This window comes from Oncorhynchus mykiss, chromosome 5 (assembly GCF_057628025.1).
Source record: "Oncorhynchus mykiss isolate SJ-2025 chromosome 5, ASM5762802v1, whole genome shotgun sequence".
NCBI classification, from domain to species: domain Eukaryota; kingdom Metazoa; phylum Chordata; class Actinopteri; order Salmoniformes; family Salmonidae; genus Oncorhynchus; species Oncorhynchus mykiss.
This window is the reverse complement of record NC_143026.1, coordinates 55,980,952-56,003,333: the sequence shown is the minus strand read 5'-3', so window position 1 is coordinate 56,003,333 and position 22,382 is coordinate 55,980,952. Positions and strand designations below refer to the sequence as shown.

At 41.4% G+C, this 22,382-nt stretch overlaps 1 protein-coding gene across 1 annotated transcript; it reads right to left on the bottom strand.

Annotated features, from left to right (window-relative positions):
• Positions 1-793: 793 nt before the first annotated feature.
• mutyh (mutY DNA glycosylase) lies at positions 794-20,176 on the bottom strand. The gene is made up of 15 exons (XM_021603347.3): positions 19,829-20,176; positions 19,355-19,479; positions 17,174-17,213; positions 17,015-17,088; positions 16,846-16,887; positions 16,675-16,746; positions 16,028-16,141; positions 15,809-15,906; positions 15,209-15,353; positions 14,993-15,080; positions 14,523-14,705; positions 10,968-11,113; positions 10,554-10,706; positions 3,287-3,337; positions 794-3,086 (listed from the first exon to the last, which is right to left on the bottom strand). Exons 1-15 carry the CDS (start codon positions 19,917-19,919, stop codon positions 2,958-2,960), a joined length of 1,551 nt encoding a protein of 516 aa, XP_021459022.3. The 5' UTR covers positions 19,920-20,176; the 3' UTR covers positions 794-2,957.
• Between the last annotated feature and the right edge of the window lie 2,206 nt (positions 20,177-22,382).

Sequence of the window (22,382 nt, the reverse complement as noted above, 5' to 3'; positions counted from 1 at the left end):
AGTCCAAAGGAAGATGTTTGTTGGTACTCTGATGGACAGATCATTTGTCTGATGCCAGAGCGACAGGCTGTTAATAAACGCTCTGTGCAGATGGAAAAATCCACTTGGAAGAGCATTTGGGGTGAAAGGGGGAGAGATGGAAAGAGGGTGAGTAGGAGAGGAAGAGAGGGGCAGGAATGTGTTCTAATGCTAATTCCAATGATTTTTGTAGGGGCAATGTATTTTTTATGTTGTTTTTCCACAATGAATATGTAACTAAATAGCAGTTCCAATGTTGTTACTACATGTACTACTATGTATTGTCTATTCAGTATTCAGTGTTTAATTTATGTTCTGTCCCGTTATAGCTGTGCACCCTGTTATCTTGGCATCTTTTTCAAATGAAATCAGTTACATTGTCAAATATAAATAATTTGTGTAATATATTTTTCTTCCAAGTGGATTTTTTTGTTGTTGTTATACTCTTGTGAATTCTATGGTTTTTACTTGATTACTTGTAGTTTTTCTTGTTGTTTGTCTGTCATTTTTGTAATGAGTTGGTGCTGCCTATCTTGGCCAGGACGCTCTTGAAAAAGAGATTTTAAATCTCAATGAGCCCTTCCTGGTAAAAAAAAAAAAAAACATTTTTAAAGAGTAAGACACGGCCAACACCACACAATTATAAACTTGGATAAAATATCATTAATACCCGTCTCAATTTAGAAAGATAAGGTGCAAATTAAATGAAGTTTTGTATAAAACTTACACAAATCCTCTTATTTCTTTAAAATTTGACCAGAACAAATGGACAGGGTTGACAAGGGTACACAATAGCTTTATGAAAATGTAAACATCATTAAAATAGTCCAATGAAAGTAATTAAAGACAGTTAAGTGCATGTCCATAACAGGGTGGACTTACCATATGGGTGATTCACTGAAAATGTGCTTATAATTATCTAAGTGCTGGAGCTTAGCCAACATGTTTCAATACAAGTCTAATATTTCCATAAAAGTAATAAAAATGCTAAATGTTGCATGGTCCAAATGGTATGGTTTTGTGATATTGACCCCACCTCCAAACATCAGCTTCTCGTGCATTATCACCTAAATATATCATATGATAGAGGTTAAATGAACAAAGCATATTTTATGCAACATACAGTTGAAGTCAGAAGTTTACATACACTTAGGGTGGAGTCATTAAAACTTATTTTTCAACCACTCCACACATTTCTTGTTAACAAACTAGTTTTGGCAAGTCGGTTAGGACATCTACTTTGTGCATGACACGTCATTTTTCCAACAATTGTTTACAGATTATTTCACTGTATCACAATTCCAGTGGGTCAGAAGTTTACATGCACTAAGTTGACTGTACCTTTAAACATCTTGGAAAATTCCAGAAAACGATGTCATGGCATTAGAAGCTTCTGATAGGCTAATTGACATAATTTGAGTAAATTGGAGGTGTACCTGTGGATGTATTTCAAGGCCTACCTTCAAACTCAGTGCCTCTTTGCTTAACATCATGGGGAAATCAAAAGATATCAGTCAAGACCTCCACAAGTCTGGATCATCCTTGGGAGCAATTTCCAAACACCTGAAGGTACCACGTTCATCTGTACAAACAATAGTATGCAAGTATAAACACCATGGGAACACACAGCCATCATACCGCTCAGGAAGGAGACGAGTTCTGTCTCCTAAAGATGAATGTACTCTAGTGCGAAAAGTGCAAATCAATCCCAGAACAACAGCAAAGGACCTTGTGAAGATGCTGGAGGACCGGAGGACACAGGTATAAAATTATCTATAGCCACAGTAAAACAAGTCCTATATCGACATAACCTGAAAGGCTGCTCAGTGGCCATAAAAAGTCAGACTACGGTTTGCAACTGCACATGGGGACAAATATTGTACTTTTTGGAGAAATTTCCTGGTCTGATGAAACAAAAATAGAACTGTTTGGCCATAATGACCATCGTTATGTTTGGAGGAAAAAGGGGGATACTTGCAAGCCAAAGAACACCCAACTGGGAAGCACGGGGGTGGCAGCATCATGTTGTGGGGGTGCTTTGCTGCATGAGGGACTGGTGCACTTCACAAAATAGATGGCATCATGAGGTATGAAAATTATGTGGATGTATTGAAGCAACATCTCAAGACATCAGTCAGGAAGTTAAAGCTTGGTCACAAATGGGTCTTCCAAGTGGACAATGACCCCAAGCATACTTCCAAAGTTGTGGCAAAATGGCTTAAGGACAACAAAGGCAATGTATTGGAGTGGCCATCACAAAGCCCTGACCTCAATCCAATAGACCATTTGTGGGCAGAACTGAAAAGGCGTGTGCGAGCAAGGAGGCCTACAAACCTGACTCAGTTACACCATCTCTGTCAGGAGGAATGGGCCAAGATTCACCCATCTTATTGTAGGAAACTTGTGGAAGGCTACCTGAAACGCTTGACCCAAGATAAATAATTTAAAGACAATGCTACCAAATACTAATTGAGGGTATGTAAACTTCTGACCCACTGGGAATGTGATGAAAGAAATACAAGCTGAAATAAATCCCCCTCTACTATTATTCTGACATTTCACATTCTTAAAATAAAGTGGTGATCCTAACTGACCTAAAACAGGGAATTTCTTTCTAGGATTAAATGTCAGGAATTGTTAAAAACTGAGTTTAAATATACTTGGCTGAGTTGTATTTAAACTTCCGACTTCAACTGTATAGGAGGCCACTGTTGCAATTTGTTATTTAAAAAAAAAAAAAAAAAAAATTGTATTCAGCATACAACTCAATGACACACTTTTTGCTCTTAAAGTATTCCACTCATGGGATGAACACCCAGACCACTTGTGGCAGTTATCCAGACAGCAAGGCACAGTAGTAGTCCTTGTATGGTACTTGATCAGCTTTAAATAAAATAAAAAAACGACATTGTTATTCATTGCGAGTAAGTATAAATTGATCAAGTTTCTTGTTTTGGGCTCTTGAAGAAGGAACTGAGTGACAGCTGTCTGGTCCCGCTGTTTGTTGAATTGTCTTTGAGCTTTTTAGACTTGTGCTGTCCATCACTCTTAGTGTTAGTAGCCTTCTTCTGTTTCCCATCCGGACAGAGACAAGAACAGAGAAGAGTTACCACTGGCATCAGTATGGGTTATCAATGGGTCATTTAGTCTATGTGTCAATACAGAAGGATTTCAGGTATAAATTCAGAAAGTACTGTATAGCAGACCGTATAATCATATTCACTCTGGATAAGGGTGTCCTGCTAATGAATGTGATGTAGTGAAATACCTTGGTAGCTTGTCCCTCTTGATCCTCCATAGTGTCATACAGCTTCATGATCTGCAAGAGATAAATGATGCATGACTATTCTTGCTCACCTTAACAGTGCTAAATCAGAAAACACTGCGTGCACACACGCACACACTAGATCAGGGGTGTCAAACAAATGTACCTGGGGCCTCATTCGGTCTTCAACGAGGTCCGGAGGGCACCCCCAAAAGAGGGTTATATTTCCTCGCTGTCCAAATTTTCAAAAGATCGTCCTCTATCCATCTTTTCTGCAATTTTAGATACTCTGACTGTCTAGCTTTAATTTTGGTGATTATTAGTGAGCTAAATGTAGTTATAATGTAGTTATAATTTCTACACAGTTTAGATGTATTTTTTGTCATTTTAAAAGGGCAGTGCACTCAAAAAAATGTATTTCCTGTTTTTCTTAAAGATATTTCCATAACGGTCTGAAATTTAGAAAATTATGATAATGTCCTTTTAGTGTACATTTATTTTAAATTTATTATAGTTTATTTCAGGTGGGACGGAGTTTTTGGCCCACAGCATGACATCAAATCTAATTTGATTATTCTGACCAATGACGAAAAACATTTATTTGCATATGTCTCCACTTTGAAGAGGATACATCCATCAATCAGGGATATGCATGTAAATATATGAACATTTGTATCATCATCCCAACACGATCCAACAGAATTTCAATGGCAAAAGGAGGCTAAGGGAAATACAAATAAATATGTTGCGAGTTGTTTTCATGAAATAAGCACAGTGATTTATTAGACAGTGATGATTTGAAAATACAATTGAAAAGACTGCATGGGCGCTAGTTAGTTTCCTCTGTACTCTGGATTTGAACTATGTTCTGAGTTTCCCTATCGATTCAGTAGGTGTACTGTTTTGTTCCAAATTTAGTTGAAGAAAATGAGACAAGAGGAACATGTCTCACTTTGGAACAGTTATGGACTTCTAAAGTTACTCAGTATTTTTTTTTTTGTCAAAATAAAAAATCCTTATTGTAAATATCTGAAAATATGATACAATGGCAAATTCAAATCAAACTTTGTCATATACGCCAAATACAACAAGTGTAGACTTTACCGTGAAACGCTTACTTACAAGCCCTTAACCAACAGTGCAGTTCAAGAAGAGTTAACAAAATATTTACCAAGTAGACTAAAATAAAAAGTAATAATAAAAAGTGATACAATAAGAATAACGAGGCTATGTACAGGGGGCACCGGTACCGAGTCAGTGTGCGGGGGTACAGGTTAGTTGAGGTAATTTGTAGGTGGGGGTGAAGTGACTATGCATAGATAATAAACAGCGAGTAGCAGCAGTGTACAAAGGGGGGGTCAATGTAAATTGTCCGGTGGCGATTTTATTAATTGTTCAGCAGTCTTGTGGCTTGGGGGTAGAAGCTGTTGAGGAGCCTTTTGGTCCTAGACTTGGACCTCCGGGTATCGCTTGCCGTGTGGGAGCAGAGAAATCAGTCTATAAATCAGTGACTGAAGTCTGACAATTTTATTAATTTTAAATTAAAAAGGTTTTATTTATTTAAAATGTTTCTATTTTGTACTACTATGTCATAATAAAAATAATACAGTGTACAAAACATTATGAACATGCTCTTTCCATGAAAGACTGAGCAGGTGAATCCAGGTGATCCCTTATTAATGTCACTTGTTAAATCCACTTCAAAATCAGTGTAGAGGAAGGGGAGGAGACAGGTAAAAGTATGTTTAAGTCTTGAGGCAATAGAGACATGGATTGTGTATGTGTGCCATTCAGAGGGGGAACTGGTTTGTGTCAAGAACTGCAACGCTTCTGGGTTTTTCCCACAACAGTATCCCATGTGTATCAAGAAATGGTCCACCACCCAAAGGACATCCAGCCAACTTGACACATCTGTGGGAATCATTTAAAGTCAACATGGGCCAGCATCCCTGTGGAACACTATTGACACCTTGTAGAGTCCATGACTCGATGAACTGAGGCTGTTCTGAGGGCAAAAAGGGGAAGGAGGGGTGCAGGCTCAACAGTAGGAAGGTGTTCTTAATGTTTTGTTCACTGAGTGCATGTTTAATTTGAATACAATCTTTACAAATCCAAAAAGGATGCCGAAAAAAAAAAAACACAGAAACGAGTTCAACCAACAGAGTAGGCCTACATAGACGTGTTAATTAAGGGAGGAGTTACACACACCGGTTAATGGATAACTGGTGGTACAAATATAAGACTGAAAAGAAGCCAGCTGTAGACAAATCAAATGCGAGTTCAGCCAACTGTGAAAGTAAAATGCAACACAAACCGTTGATTAGTACTCAAGAGTCAAATTCTCTTCACAATATTCTACTAATGCAATTCCTTTTGGACAGATTTCACAGCTTGTACTGCCATGGTTATTACCACCACTCCCTTCTTACAATAGCGCTCCGCCTGCTGCTTCAGTTCCGACAGACAGAACTCTTTGCTTTCCCAAGACTACAACAACTGTTAATGGTGGTGCGAGGTGAAACACAGGAGGGTCACAGTGAGAATGCTGTTCATTGACTACAGCTCAGGGTTCAACACCAGTGCCCACAAAGCTCATCACTAAGCTAAGGACCCTGGGACAAAACACCTCCCTCTGCAACTGGATCCTGGACTTCCTGATGGGCCACCCCCAAGGTGGTAAGAGTAGGCAACAACACGTCTGCCACGTCGATCCTTAACACTGGGGCCCCTCAGGGGTCCGTGCTTAATCCTTTCCTGTACTCCCTGTTCACCCACGATTGCGTGGCCAAGCATGACTCCAACACCATCATTTAGTTTACTGACGATAATGGTAGCAGGCCTGATCACCAACAACGATGAGACAGCCTATAGGGAGGAGATCAGAGACCTGGTAGTGTGGTGACAGAACAATAACCTCTCCCTCAACGTGAGCAAGGAGATGATCGTAGACTACAGGAGAAGGTGGGCTGAACACGCACCCATTCACATCGACGGGGCTGTAGTGGAGCGGGATCGAGAATTTCAAGTTCCTTGGTGTCCACATCACCAAAAAACTATCATGGCCCAAACACACCAAGACAGTGGTGAATAGTGCATGACAACACATTACCCCCCTCAGGAGACTGAATATATTTGGCATGGTTCCCCAGATCCTCAAAAAGTTATACAGCTACACCATCGAGGGCATCCTGAACGGTTGCATCACCGCCTAGTTTGGCAACTGCTCGGCATCCGACCGCAAGGCGCTACAGAGGGTAGTGCGCACAGCCCAGTAAATCACTGGGGCCAAGATTCCTGCCATCCAGGGCCTATATACTAAGCGGTGTCAGAGGAAAGTCCAAAGAATTGTCAAAGACTCCAGTCACCAAAGTCATAGACTGTTCTCTCTGCTACCACATGGCAAGTGGTACCACGGTGACAAGTCTAGGTCCAAAAGGCTCCTTAGCTTCTACCCCCAAGCCATAAGACTGCTGAACAATTAATAAAATGGCCACCCAGACTATTTGCATTGACCCCCCCCCTTTGTTTTTACACTGCTGCTACTCGCTGTTTATTATCTATGCAATATCAAATCAAATTTATTTATATAGCCCTTCTTACATCAGCTGATGTCACAAAGTGCTGTACAGAAACCCAGCCTAAAACCCCAAACAGCAAGCAATGCAGGTGTAGAAGCACGGTGGCTAGGAAAAACTCCCTAGAAAAGCCCGAACCTAGGAAGAAACCTAGAGAGGAACCAGGCTATGAGGGGTGGCCAGTCATCTTCTGGCTGTGCCGGGTGGAGATTATAACAGAACATGGCCATTTCCATCCGTTTTGTCACCAAAGTCCCATATACTACCAACCACTGCGACCTGTACGCTCTCGTTGGCTGGCCCTCGCTTCATACTCGTCACCAAACCCACTGGCTCCAGGTCATCTACAAGTATCTGCTAGGTAAAGCCCCGCCTTATCTCAGCTCACTGGTCACCATAGCAGCACCCACCTGTAGCACGCGCTCCAGCAGGTATATCTCATTGGTCATCCCCCAAAGCCCATTCTTCCTTTGACCGCCTTTCCTTCCAGTTCTCTGCTGCCAATGACTGGAACAAACTGCAAAAATCACTGAAGCTGGAGACACTTATCTCCCTCACTAGCTTTAAGCACCAGCTGTCAGAGCAGCTCACAGATCACTGCACCTGTACATAGCCCATCTGTAATATAGCCCATCCAACTACCTCATCCCCATACTGTATTTATTTATTTATCTTGCTCCTTTACACCCCAGTATCTCTACTTGCACATTCATCTTCTGCACATCTACCATTCCAGTGTTTAATTGCTATATTGTAATTACTTCGCCACCATGGCCTATTTATTGTTTTATACCCCTCTTATCCTACCTCATTTGCACATGCTGTACATTCAACTTTTTCAACTGTATTATTGACTCTGTTTGTTTATTCCATGTGTAACTCTTTGTTGTTCTTGTTGTTGTTGTGAACTGCTATGCTTTAGCTTGGCCAGGTCGCAGTTGCAAATGAGAACTTGTTCCCAACTAGCAGACCTGGTTAAATATATATTTTTTTTATTGACTCAGCACCGGTACCACCTGTATATAGCCTCATTATTATTATTGTTACTTTATTGCGTGACTTTTTTTGTTTATGTCCAGCTAACAGTGAACAAGAGGAGCAGCTTCTTCTTCTTCTTCAGTTTCTCCACTAATTCAGCCAACATGTTATTTTTCCTTCAGAGCGGGCCTTGGGGTGAAGGTCTGCAATGGGAGCAGCTGTAGACATGTTTCCGATCATCCTGATTCCAGTTGTCATTAATACACAGTAGCTGTGTCTACAGGAAGTAGAACCTTCACTATATCCAGACAAACAGAATAGCTCTGTATCATCTGAAATATTAGCAGCTACAGATTTAAAATGAGTTCTAATTTCTTTCTGAACGTTAGACTCAGCGCACTCAAAATGCTGTCTTTGCTGTGTTTTATATCATATTGTATAACAGTTGATGAAACAAACACTGTAACCGTGTTTTTTTTTTTTTTTTAAATGTATCAGTGATCTTTGCTTATAGTTACTGGTTGAAAATACAATCTACACAGGACCTTCTAATCAGCAGGTTTGCATTGGCCGGGAGTTTTGGCTTTCCATGGTTACATCACCATGTAGTGAATTAGTTAATAGACAAATAAAGTTCTAAACTGCTCATTTTCAGTTTTCCCCTCCCCGATCAGACCAATTCCAGACAGTACGAGCTAAATTCTGGCTTGAGAAATTAATGGAAATAAGGTGCAGAAATGATTTGATATAAAATGGCTGAATTGGGCCTTTAAGAAGTAGAGACCGAGGCATAGAGGCAGAGACCAAGTCCAATGTTGTGTCATAGAGTGAAGGTGAGTGAGTCTTGAGTTAAATTATATTTTCAGATAAGTGGTTTATGGACCAAAGTTTGTGGACCAAAGTACATGCAATAGAAAAGCTAACTCATGTGTGCAGTAGACATATGGCTATATTAATTGCACAACATATTTCACTCCATTTGTGAAATGTGAACCAACAATACCTTCCAAAAGTACTCACACCCCTTGATTTTGTTGAGTTACAAAGTGGAATTAAGATGGATGTCGACGATCTACACAAAATACTTGAACGTCAAAAGCGGAAGATTTAAAAAATGTTTTTTTAAGAATTAATGAAAAATAATGGGAGGGCATATAAAGGGGACGTCTAGCAACCCAAAGGTTGCGAGTTTGAATCTCATCACGGACAACGTCAGCATTTTAATTAATTAGCAACTTTAACTACTTACTACTTTTTAGCTACTTTGCAACTACTTAGGACGTTAGCTAACCCTTCCCCTAACCTAGCTAATGTTTGCCAGCTAGCTAACATTAGCCACCTAGCTACAATTCGTAACATATCATAGGTTCAGCAAATTCGTAACATATAGTACATTTTGCAAATCCATAACATATAATTTTAAAAAATGTCATTCGTAACATATCATACGAAATAGGTGATGGACATCCACAAATTAATACATACCATACGACATATCATACTAAATGCAGTGTCTTGGATTTACATACAGAATAATTCAAAATGCTCTGAGACCAGGTTGATTTTCAAGCAGATGTAAGTAAAAACTGTAACTACACCATTTAGGAACATGCAATGTCGTCTTGGTAATCAACCAGTGTAGATTTGGCCTTGTGTTTTAGGATATTGTTCTGCTAAAAGGCAAATGTCTCCCAGTGTCTGTTGGAAAATAGACTGAACCAGGTTTTCCTCTAGGATTTTGCCTGTGCTTAGCTCCATTCTGTTTATTTTTATCCTGAAAAACTCTGCAGTCCTTGCCGATGACAAGCATACCCATAACGTGATGCAGCCAACACCATGCTTGAAAATATCAAGTGTGGTACTCAGTCATGTGTTGTGTTGGATTTGCCTCAAACATTCTTTGTATTCAGGACAAAAATATAGTTTCTTTGCCACATTTATTTTTGCAGAATTACTTTAGTGTCTTGTTGCAAACAGGATGCATGTTTTGGAATATTTGTATTCTGTAAAGGCTTCCTTCTTTTAACTCTGTAATTTAGGTGAGTATTGTGGAGTAACGACAATTTTGTTGATCCATCCTCAGTCTTCTACCTATCACAGCCAATAAACTCTGTAACCGTTTTAAAAATCACCATTGGCCTCATGGTGAAATCGCTAAGCGGATCCCTTCCTCTCTGGCAACTGAGTTAGGGAGGATGCCTGTATCTTTGTAGTGACTGGGTGTATTGATACACCATCCAAAAGTGTAATTAATAACTTCACCATGCTCAAAGGGATATTCAGTATCTACTTTGTTTACTAACAATCAGTGCCCTCCCTTACAAAAAAAGATTGCAATCAGAGAGCAGTATAACTGCAAAATAAATAAAAAATGTACTGTAGAAATGTTGCAGTGTAACGGCAGTTACAGTGCAGTATAACTGCAGTTATTCTGCAATTACTGCATCCCAAATACCGCAGTTAATGCAGTTTTACTGAAGCTTCAAAGCTGATATTTTTTTTTGTAAGGGCTTCTTGCGAGGCATTGGAAAACCTCCCTGGTCTTTCTGGTTGAACCTGTGCTTGAATTTCACTACTCGACTGAGGGACCTTTCAGATAATTGTATGTGTGGGGTACAATCTTAGTGGTAATTCAAAGATCATGTTAACCACTATTACTGTTAGGGTTAGCGCACACACAAACACGCAGTAGATCATAGCAAGTTAAGATTACTAACCTTCTTCACTCCAGTGGATACAGCAGCTTCCTGCAGGGAAGGTCTAGTGAGCCAGCGTGTAGTACTCTGGGCTTTCCCTCCCTCTCCAGAGACATTCAAACACAGGCTGTACACAACATATGTCTGGTGGATGTGGGAGAAGATATGAACCACCTGTACAGTAGCAAAACACCAACAGTCAATTGCAATGACTTAGGGAAAAGCCTAGCTTAGCATACTAATACAAACTTAGAATGACACGAGTCCAAATAACAAGTCATTCAGAATTTCATTCAGAATTTTGACAAGGAAATGTATAATAATAGTCATAGGGACCATGGGACAATAGGGTGCAATTTGGGACATATTCTTTAATGTCCCTGATAGGCAAAACATAACATAACATAACAGTAGGCCCTGTTCTCCTGTACATACCTCCCCCACATACTGGAGCAGCCCGTTGTCCAGCCGAACTCCCAACATTCTCCCCACCCCAGCACACAGCGCCCCCCTCTGTTTCATCTCAGAATTCTCCCCCTCCAGGAGCAGGCTAGGGAACTCCCACATACCAGCCAAAAGTCCTACAAGGAAGTAAAGAAGGAAGGAAAAGGCAAGCAGACAAGACAGTTAATGAGTGTGCTCAAAATTCCCAACTGATAATAAAAGGTTACCTTTGATAAATATGTTAGTGTGAACAATGGTAAAGATATAGTAAATACACCCACCTTGGAGCTGTACAACGGCACAAACATCATGCAGAAAAACAACAGGAATGGTGCGAAATTAAAATGCTTGGAAGGTGTGTTTTAGTGCTATACTAGAGCCCTGTCCCAAATGGTACCCTATTCACGATATAGTGAATGTAAGGACCAGGGCTCTAAACTTACAATTTTCATTGGTAGCACTGGTGCTCCCAACTTGAAAGTTACTGCGCAATAGCGAGCAGTAGTTCTCCGACGGTCTAGCTAGCTAGCTTTTTTTGTAGGCTAGTTTGCAGCAGCTGCAGCAGGTGTTACCGAAGAGGTTGTTGCTCATTTGTTAGCTTCCCCCTTTTCAAGAATAACTTTCAACAAGAAGTTAAGTTTCAAATTATCATCATCTGGTAGGTAGAACTGTGTTTTTTATTGCAGCTCACTCGCTGTTGCCTGCCATCTCTTTGAAAATAACTTGTGTGTGAAACATTGTTGCACTTAACATTTTGGATCACCGGTTACTTTGTGCGCTAAGCGCTAAAAGTTTTTTTTTGCAATGGGAAGTAATAGTTGTACATTTCGATTGGCAAATGCTTGGCCTAATGGTTGTGTCTTGGTATTCTTATGATTGGGACCTACTGGATAATTATGTCTGAGTGAAGGGCCTGCTTATCCTTTAAAAGCATGTTGTGTGTGACTCTGGTCTGGGTATACTGCCCGGTGAAGGAAAGGTGCCCTGTGTGAAAAATCCTCTATTTTTTTTTTTTTTTTACAGGTTTTCCTGTAGATCTTTCATATTTTCACAAGATGCATTCAGGAGACCATTTTTTGAGGTCTTGTAAAAATCCCCCAAAATCTATTTTTGGAGGGTGAAGTTGCCCTTTAATTCAATTGAGCAAAAATAAATGCCCTCCCCATTGATACAAATTAGCATGACACCATTATGTCGGGTCGGCCTACTTTGCAGTCAAAGTTTAACTGGGAAGTTTTTTTGGGAAAGTTTTTCGAAAATGTTCATGCAAACAGCGTGTTCATGAATTAGTCTGCTAACCAAGACTTAGTTAGCATTTACTGGAAAATATCATAAGTTGAAACGTCTTTCCTACCTACCCTAATGGCTACTGATGTCATTCTTCTGTGAGCTGCTCCGTGAGACAACCAATTGAGAGCTGTGTGCTCTTGATTTCTCTATTGTACTACATAATTGATAAGTCCTATACCTCCACCACGCTGCTTTGATGTGGATCAGAGGGGATTAAGAAGTGAGTAGAAGCAAAGCCCACTGGGAAAAAACTGGGTATATGGCCTGCGTATAGCTTCCACTACACCACTGGCCCTTTGTGTTTGACAAAAAGTTAACTCTCCTACGTGAGTGTGCTGATATTATGGTTGTTGTTCTTTCAGCATCACGAGCCTGTCACACACTGAAGGCCTAGGTCCAATAGGTTTCCCACTGTACTAACCTGTCACACACTGAAGGCCTAGGTCCAATAGGTTTCCCACTGTACTAACCTGTCACACACTGATGGCCTAGGTCCAATAGGTTTCCCACTGTACTAACCTGTCACACACTGAAGGCCTAGGTCCAATAGGTTTCCCACTGTACTAACCTGTCACACACTGAAGGCCTAGGTCCAATAGGTTTCCCACTGTACTAACCTGTCACACACTGAAGGCCTAGGTCCAATAGGTTCGCCACTGTACTAACCTGTCACACACTGAAGGCCTAGGTCCAATAGGTTTCCCACTGTACTAACCTGTCACACACTGAAGGCCTAGGTCCAATAGGTTCGCCACTGTACTAACCTGTCACACACTGAAGGCCTAGGTCCAGTAGGTTTGCCACTGCACAAACATGTTTATAATAGATATAAAGACTGTTACAATTTCCTCCGGGCTCCACTGTACTAATAGTGAGTGGACAACTTTCCAACAAGTTCCCCCACTCTTCCCCACCAAGGGGGTCAAGGAAATACTGACAAAGATGAAGGATATTTTTCTACAAAAGTAAAAAGGACAGTAACGAGTAAAGTAGGAAGCCCTGGTTTCAATAGGCTGTTAAGACATTCATGGTTTCAAGAAAGAAGTGTACATATTTGGCCTGACAAAGCGGTTTTATGCGCTGACTGAATGGAAGCTGATTGAGTTTTTATTTCATTTTTACTCCGCTGGTATCTCACAGAGACAAGACACCCAATATGTGGTCTCGGGTACTACAATATTGACGGCTACTTCGCGAATATGAACTCGTCATGGCCAGAAAAGGTGAGGAATGGTTATGATATCTGTATTAGGTTCATAAATGAAATATTGTCTACACAAGAAATGGCACTTTACAGTATTCAGATGTAGCCTACAAACGCCAACGGAAAAGGTGAACCGCATATTCTACCGTTAAACTGCACTTCTGATCGCATTGAGCAAAATAGGCTGCTTGAAATAGCTCATTTATTTACTACTGTAAAGTGGGACCAACTAAAAGAGAAATGGGACGAATAGTAGCCTGTCCCAACTTGTTTTTTGGCCTACAGGCTATTTCGTGAGTCGTCTATGAAACCATCAGTCAGAAAAGTTGAGGACGTTATATAGCAATGAAAAGAAAGAAATTATAGGAAATATAGGCCTATTTCTAATTATTTTAGAATGCAAAGATAAATAGATCTCGTCTCACTAACGGCTAATGATTGCATCTTGTCATTATATTCAGCTAGACCTACCTGTTCTTTTGATATGAATAAGACCTTTATCATATATTCCCCATTTCCACAAGGCTACTACTAAGCTACTTCTGGCTTCTTGCAATGCTTCAGACTTCAACCACTAGAAACTGTGCGTACGCAATGGTCTAAAGTTTGCGGGAGGACAAGCACATTCCCACGGCAAATTCAATTTTTCTAAGTGGCAACTTTGCGTTAAACTGGCGCACGCATGATTTGAGGCGGATAATGTGCATAAGAAACATTTAGAAATGAGGCCCCATGATCTTTTTTTTTTAAATCAAGAAACTAGATGTTTCCTCTGTAGTAAATGGGGCCACCACGGCACTAACAAATCTACACTTCTTTCTCTAGGGCACTCGGAAACAAAAAAGGTCCAGCAAAGCCTAATCATTACAACGATTAATTATTATCTAGACATTTTTTTTTTCTTCTAGGGGCACCGGTGCTCCCAAATAGAAATTCCAAGTCGCACTGCTAAATATTTAGGAGCATATGCAGCCAAAAATGTTCACTCTTTAGAGCCCTGATAGGGACTAGGGTGCCATTTAAGACACAGCATATATTAAAGGGCAGCTGACCTTTGCTCGGCCTTTGGGTGAGCAGGTACTCGACATCTCCTCCTGCTCCTGGACGGGACACCACACAGGTGAGTGTGCGCTCCACACGAGGAGCTTTCTTCACCGGCTTCCTGGGGAAGTTCAGAACGCCCAGTTGGCTGTCCCAGGGTTCCGTGGGGCACAGTTTACATGTTCCTGAGGTCACTGGGGGGGGGGGGGGGGGGGGGGGGTCAAAGTTAGGAGGACAAAGTTAGGGGAGGAGTCAGGAAGTGTTTACACGTTGCGCAATAATTATTTGGCGGTGTCAAGGAGGCACACACATACCGGGAGCTAGAGAATCTATCTGTTACAAAGACTTATAGACAACAATAGATATTTATATCAAATATGCTTTAATAACCGTATTCAAAATACCAGGTATATGACTACCATCCTTATATGTGCCAACCTTTGAAACAACGAAAAGGAAAAAAATAAAATAAAACACTTACCACAATCCTCTACATCTGGCAGAGATGCAGGTACCCTGTTCAATTTACCCAGAAGCTTTGTTGAGTTCTCCTCTCGTTTGACGCTAACCTGCACAGAGAAAGAGAGACACTAACACAGTAGCGACATATGCACTGGAGACTCATCACCACTGGTCTGGAATAGGCCAATGCTATGACCTGGTCTTGTTATTAAGGTTGATGACCTCAGTGTGGTACCTTCCTGTAGGAGTGGCAGAGAGTCTGTATGGGACACTGATTGCACTGGGGGCCTTTAGGGGTGCACACCCTCGCCCCCAGCTCCATCATGGCCTGGTTAAAGTCCCCTGGTCTCTCTTGGGACACCAACGTGTTGGCGGTGCTCCTAGAATACACACAGAGGAACAATGAATCCTTAAAAACAATTACCAAGGGAACCATACAGTATCTAGCCAGGTACGAATACACATCAAGTCAACAACAAGAGACTGAGTATGATGATTTAGGTGTTGGGATTGGTCAACTATGCCTTCATTGTAACAGCTTGTATTAAACATAGATGACCCCCACTGGACCAGTGGAGGCTGCAGAGGGGAGGACAGCTCATAATAATGGACTGAACGGAACAAATGGAATGGCATCAAACACCTGGAAACCGTGTGTTTAATGTACTTGATACCATTCCACTGATTCCGCTCCCGTCATTAACACAAGCCCGTTCTCCCCAATTAAGGTGTCACCAACCTACAGTGCACTGGACAGATGTTAAATATCCACTGAAGATTCACCATTAGAAAAACATTTTTTTCTTCCTCACTTCAACTATGAGTTCAACCTCACCATAGAGCTTCAGTCACTGCTGGGCTTGTACTGTCGGCCCCTATAGCCCGCACCCGACACAGGACCCGGATCACATTCCCATCAACAGCTCCCGTCACCTGGGCAACAGAGGTCACAGGTCATGTCAGTGAACGATGATGCCAAAGAGAGAGGGGTATAAAAAAAAATTTCAACTTTAAGGTGTGTGTGAGCATGCGCGCGTATAGAAAGAGCTCTGACCTGGCCCAGCGCGATGGAGCCCACAGCTGCGGCGGTGTAGCGGCCCACTCCAGGCAGCTGCTTCAGCAGAGCCTCAACCGTCCTGGGCATCTCTCCCCCCAGCTCTGCTACCACCTGTAGTACAAATCACAGCCAGACAGGACGACAAAAACAACACACTCAGAAGTCACTATAGACAGAGAACAGGCACTCAATAGTTCAAGCAACACAGTACATGTCACCTGCTTGTCGATTTTGGTATTGGCTAGAACAATGTCTACTCTTACCAGTCACATTGGCAGATGGTCACCCAGTTCAATCCAAACCTCACATCCAAGAAATCAACAGCGTGTTTGTGTGTTGTTTTAACATTACAAAACATGTGCATGCGTTTTCTGAGATTTGTCTTCATTCAAAATAGTGGCTGGTAAAAATTTGGGCATCCACCAGCCACCAAAAAAGTACATTTCCCACCCATGTCCCCAACTCAACAGACAGGTAAGGACCTAACATCAAAGATAAAATCCTGTTTTTGAGTGAGGCAGATGCAGTCAACAACATGAACCAAAGACAGCTCTCCACTTGTCATAGACGTGTCCCGTTGGTGTGGTGGTAAGCCTCTCTTGAGCCAGGACATACTGTAAATAATATATGCCATAGACACAGACCTTCTGAGCTCCTTCCTGAAGTCTCTTTCCCCGGGAGTAGTACCCAAGCCCAGCCCACATCTGATTGACTTCCTGTGCGGATAAAAAAATGATGATAATTGATGACAAGGTGGTCAGAGCACACAGGCATTTTCAACCTCACAGACCCTCATTTGCATTCATTGTAATCACCTCCAACGTAGCCGCTGCAAGACCCTGTACTGTTGGCCACCGCTGGAAAAGAATGAAGCAACAAAAAAACGCAAGGAGAAGAGATGAAACCAAATGCATTGTTTCTGTGATTACCAAGTCTGCTTAAATCAAGTTCAGACTTCATACGAGACCCGACGGACTGGCCCACCTTCATCCACTTATTGTAGTAGTCGATCACAGTGGCAACCTGGGTCTGCTGTAGCATGATTTCTGAGACCCAAACTAGAGAGGAAACCAGGTCAATTTAGGATAACACAAAAGGCCCACGTGTTATTATTATATGAGAGTTGAGCATGCAGCGTCTTACCTGCATATGTCCTGATGTTGATGTCCGGTTCTGTCAGAGCCTATTAAGGAAACATCAAGTGAAAAGTAACATTTATTCCAGCTAAGCAGTTCTATATGTAATGGAAATAAGAACGTGCCATAAGCTCATTCCACAGCTAGCTTGAAATGCCGTCAAACGTTCTGTCAAATTGGAGCCAACAGGTGGTTAAGTTGTCAAGGAGGGCGGTTATGTGTGTTAGTGAGGCAGAGGGCCCCGGGTTCGAGCCGTGGTACGGCCACTTTACCCCGAGGATTAGTAAACTAATACTGCTAAGATAGCCCACCGATGTAAATTTCATATACAGTGCCTTGCGAAAGTATTCGGCCCCCTTGAACTTTGCGACCTTTTGCCACATTTCAGGCTTCAAACATAAAGATATAAAACTGTATTTTTTTGTGAAGAATCAACAACAAGTGGGACACAATCATGAAGTGGAACGACATTTATTGGATATTTCAAACTTTTTTAACAAATCAAAAACTGAAAAATTGTGCGTGCAAAATTATTCAGCCCCTTTACTTTCAGTGCAGCAAACTCTCTCCAGAAGTTCAGTGAGGATCTCTGAATGATCCAATGTTGACCTAAATGACTAATGATGATAAATACAATCCACCTGTGTGTAATCAAGTCTCCGTATAAATGCACCTGCACTGTGATAGTCTTAGAGGTCCGTCAAAAGCGCAGAGAGCATCATGAAGAACAAGGAACACACCAGGCAGGTCCGAGATACTGTTGTGAAGTTTAAAGCCGGATTTGGATACAAAAATATTTCCCAAGCTTTAAACATCCCAAGGAGCACTGTGCAAGCGATAATATTGAAATGGAAGGAGTATCAGACCACTGCAAATCTACCAAGACCTGGCCGTCCCTCTAAACTTTCAGCTCATACAAGGAGAAGACTGATCAGAGATGCAGCCAAGAGGCCCATGATCACTCTGGATGAACTGCAGAGATCTACAGCTGAGGTGGGAGACTCTGTCCATAGGACAACAATCAGTCGTATATTGCACAAATCTGGCCTTTATGGAAGAGTGGCAAGAAGAAAGCCATTTCTTAAAGATATCCATAAAAAGTGTTGTTTAAAGTTTGCCACAAGCCACCTGGGAGACACACCAAACATGTGGAAGAAGGTGCTCTGGTCAGATGAAACCAAAATTTTACTTTTTGGCAACAATGCAAAACGTTATGTTTGGCGTAAAAACAACACAGCTCATCACCCTCAACACACCATCCTCACTGTCAAACATGGTGGTGGCAGCATCATGGTTTGGGCCTGCTTTTCTTCAGCAGGGACAGGGAAGATGGTTAAAATTGATGGGAAGATGGATGGAGCCAAATACAGGACCATTCTGGAAGAAAACCTGATGGAGTCTGAAAAAGACCTGAGACTGGGACGGAGATTTGTCTTCCAACAAGACAATGATCCAAAACATAAAGCAAAATCTAAAATGGAATGGTTCAAAAATAAACATATCCAGGTGTTAGAATGGCCAAGTCAAAGTCCAGACCTGAATCCAATCGAGAATCTGTGGAAAGAACTGAAAACTGCTGTTCACAAATGCTCTCCATCCAACCTCACTGAGCTCGAGCTGTTTTGCAAGGAGGAATGGGGAAAAATGTCAGTCTCTCGATGTGCAAAACTGATAGAGACATACCCCAAGCGACTTACAGCTGTAATCGCAGCAAAAGGTGGCGCTACAAAGTATTAACTTAAGGGGGCTGAATAATTTTGCACGCCCAATTTTTCAGTTTTTGATTTGTTAAAAAAGTTTGAAATATCCAATAAATGTCGTTCCACTTCATGATTGTGTCCCACTTGTTGTTGATTCTTCACAAAAAAATACAGTTTTATATCTTTATGTTTGAAGCCTGAAATGTGGCAAAAGGTCGCAAAGTTCAAGGGGGCCGAATACTTTCGCAAGGCACTGTACCATATGTCAAATTATGGATTATGATCATGATAATATTTGGACACTATCGAAAATGAGATGGTGCATCTCAAAAGATTTCATCCTGCAAAATATATAATAAATATTCTAACAGACCAATGGTATAAGGGAGTACATTCGTACACACTCAATCATCATGGTCATGCCTTGTTGTGCGTGTAAGGCATCAATTAAACTGTAATGGGAAAATATAGTATATAATTCTCTTTACCACAGTTCTCCAGGGTAACTCTCTCTTCCCCTGGTCATACCAGTAAAGGATGCGTGTCCTAAAGAGTGTAATGTCAGCAGGATCATGGAATGAATGGTATGTAGACGCTGCAGTCTCATCGGGCTCTGAGGGGAGGGAAGACGTTACAGCATGCCATTGTGAAATCACATGTTTGGTTGTGGCAATCACTCAAATCCATCAATAGTCAAAAGAGACTCGGGGCAGAGAGAAAGAGAGACTAGGAGACAAAGATTGAGAGAAATGACAGACACAGATCTCGAAATGAAGATTGAAGACAGAGTGAATGCACAGAGAAAGATTAGGAGAGGGGGAGAGGCATGTTACATAACTTGTGCCAGGAATCTCCACCGTTGTCCTAACGTATTCAAAGATGTTGCTGATATTCTACTCTGTTCAACAATTTTTTGTGACTTTTTTGACTAGTGAGACACAAGTCCCAACGAGTAGGCCTACCTTGTTTCACAGTTGCATTCGCTCTTTTCCGCAATGGTTTTGCTGACGACGACTCGGTTTTGTCCAGCGCAACTCTCTTCCTCTTCTGCATCGCTGATCGTAATGCTCATAATAACAAACTCTCTCCCCGCTTTGGTCCGTATAGTTGGCAAGTTAAACTAACTACTAGTGGATATATTATCCACAATCAACAACAATGTTCACTATTGTTGTTCACGCAATACTCCGATCAAGTTGTTTGTTTACCTATAGACAGCGCACATGACATCTCCCGCCACTATAGCGACTTATGTCACTTACTATCGGAGGGGACGGAAGCCGTTTGTCCAATCCGCTCCTAGCTAAAACATTTCCACTAAGACGCCTCCGCTATATTTAAAGGTGCATAGCCTTTACGGTGGATTTATTATTGATTTAGGTATAAATTAAAGTGAACTTTTTTATAGGTGCCACTGCACTTAGTATAAGCTACTGAGGCAAACATGTATTTATTTTCTACTTGTTATTTGATCAATTGATGGTCATTGATTGGCCACGGAGTTCACTGAGGGAAGAATGGAATACATCAGGACCCTACATCAGGACCCTAGTCTAGCTGGTAGTGCTGAGCTATTACCGGAGTTATTTTTCGGTTTTTAAACAACTAATTGACCTACTTCGGTTCAATTATTTGAATTCCATTTCGTTATTTTTTTCCCCTGTAAACCCACATGCTCACATTGCACAGTTTCTCTACAGATAAATCAGATCCAACCTGGACTGTGCAATATTCTCTACTGAACAAAAATATAAATGCAGTAAACATGTAAATTGTTGGTCTCATTTTTCATCAGCTGAAATTAAAGATCCCAGATATTTTCCATATGCACAAAAAGCTAATTTCTCTCAAAATGTGTTTACCTCCCTGTTACAACAAAGCTTTCTTAGTGTCCAACAAGCTTTCTCTACCCTTAACCTTGTTCTGAACACCTCCAAAGCAAAGGTCATGTGGTTTGGTAAGAAGAATGCCCCTCTCCCCACAGGTGTGATTACTACCTCTGATGTTTTCGAGCTTGAGGTACAAGTATTTGGGAGTATACTTTTTTTTTAAAGACAGAAAGACAGTACACTGTCCTTCTCTCAGCACATATCAAAGCTGCAGGCTGAAGTTACATCTAGACTTGGTTTCCTCTATCGTAATCTCTCCTCTTTCACCCCAGCTGCCAATCTAACCCTGATTCAGATGACCATCCTACCCATGATAGATTACGAAGACATAATTTATAGATCGGCAGGTAAGGGTGCTCTCGAGCGGCTAGATGTTTTTTACCATTCGGCCATCAGATTTGCCATCAATGCTCCTTATAGGACACATCACTGCACTCTATACTCCTCTGTAAACAGGTCATCTCTGTATACCCGTCACAAGACCCACTGGTTGATGCTTATTTATAAAAACCCTCTTAGGCCTCACTCCCTCCTACTTGAGATATCTACTGCAGCCCTCATCCTCCACATACAACACCTGTTCTGCGAGTCACATTCTGTTAAAGGTCCCCAAAGCACACACATCCCTGGGTCGCTCCTCTTTTCAGTTCGCTGCAGCTTGCGACTGGAACGAGCTGCAACGAACACTCAAACTGGACAGTTTTATCTCAATCTCTTCATTTAAAGACTCAATCATGGACACTTACTGACAGTTGTAGCTGCTTTGTGTGATGTATTGTTGTCTCTACCTTCTTGCCCTTTGTGCTGTTGTCTGTGCCCAAAAAGTTTTGCAACGTGTTTTGTGCTGCTACCATGCTGTTTTTCAAGCATGTTGTTATCATGTTGTGTTGCTACCATGCTGTGTTGTCATGTTTTGCTGCCTTGATATGTTGTTGTTTTAGGTCTCTCTTTATGTAGTGTTGTGTTGTCTCTCTTGTCATGTTGTGTGTTTTGTCCTATATATATATTATATATATTTTGAATCCCAGCTCTGTCCCCGCAGGAGGTCTTTTGCCTTTTGGTAGGCCATCATAGTAAATAAGAATTTGTTCTTATCTGACTTGCCTAGTTAAATAAAGATTAAATACATTTTATTTTTAAATAGTGAGAATCTCCTTTCACAAGATAATCCATCCACCTGACAGGTGTGGCATATCAATAAGCTGATTAAACGCATGATTGTTACACAGGTGCACCTTGTGCTGGGGGCAATAAAAGGCCACTCTAAAATGTGCCGTTTTGAGGAAGCGTGCAATTGGCATGCTGACTGCAGGAAAGGCCACCAGAGCTGTTGCCAGAAAATTCTCTACCATAAGCCACCTCCAATGTCATTTTTGAGAATTTGGCAGTACGTCCAACTGGACCACTGATGAAACTGTAGGTTTGCACAACTGAAGAATTTCTGCACAAACTGTCAGAAACCGTCTCAGTGAAGCTCATCTGCATGCTTGTCGTCCTAATCAGGGTCTTGACCTGACTGCAGTTCGGCTTTGTAACCAAGTTCAGTGGGCAACTGCTCACCTCGATGGCCACTGGCACACTGGAGAAATGTGCTCTTCACAGATGAATCCCATGTTCAACTGCACCG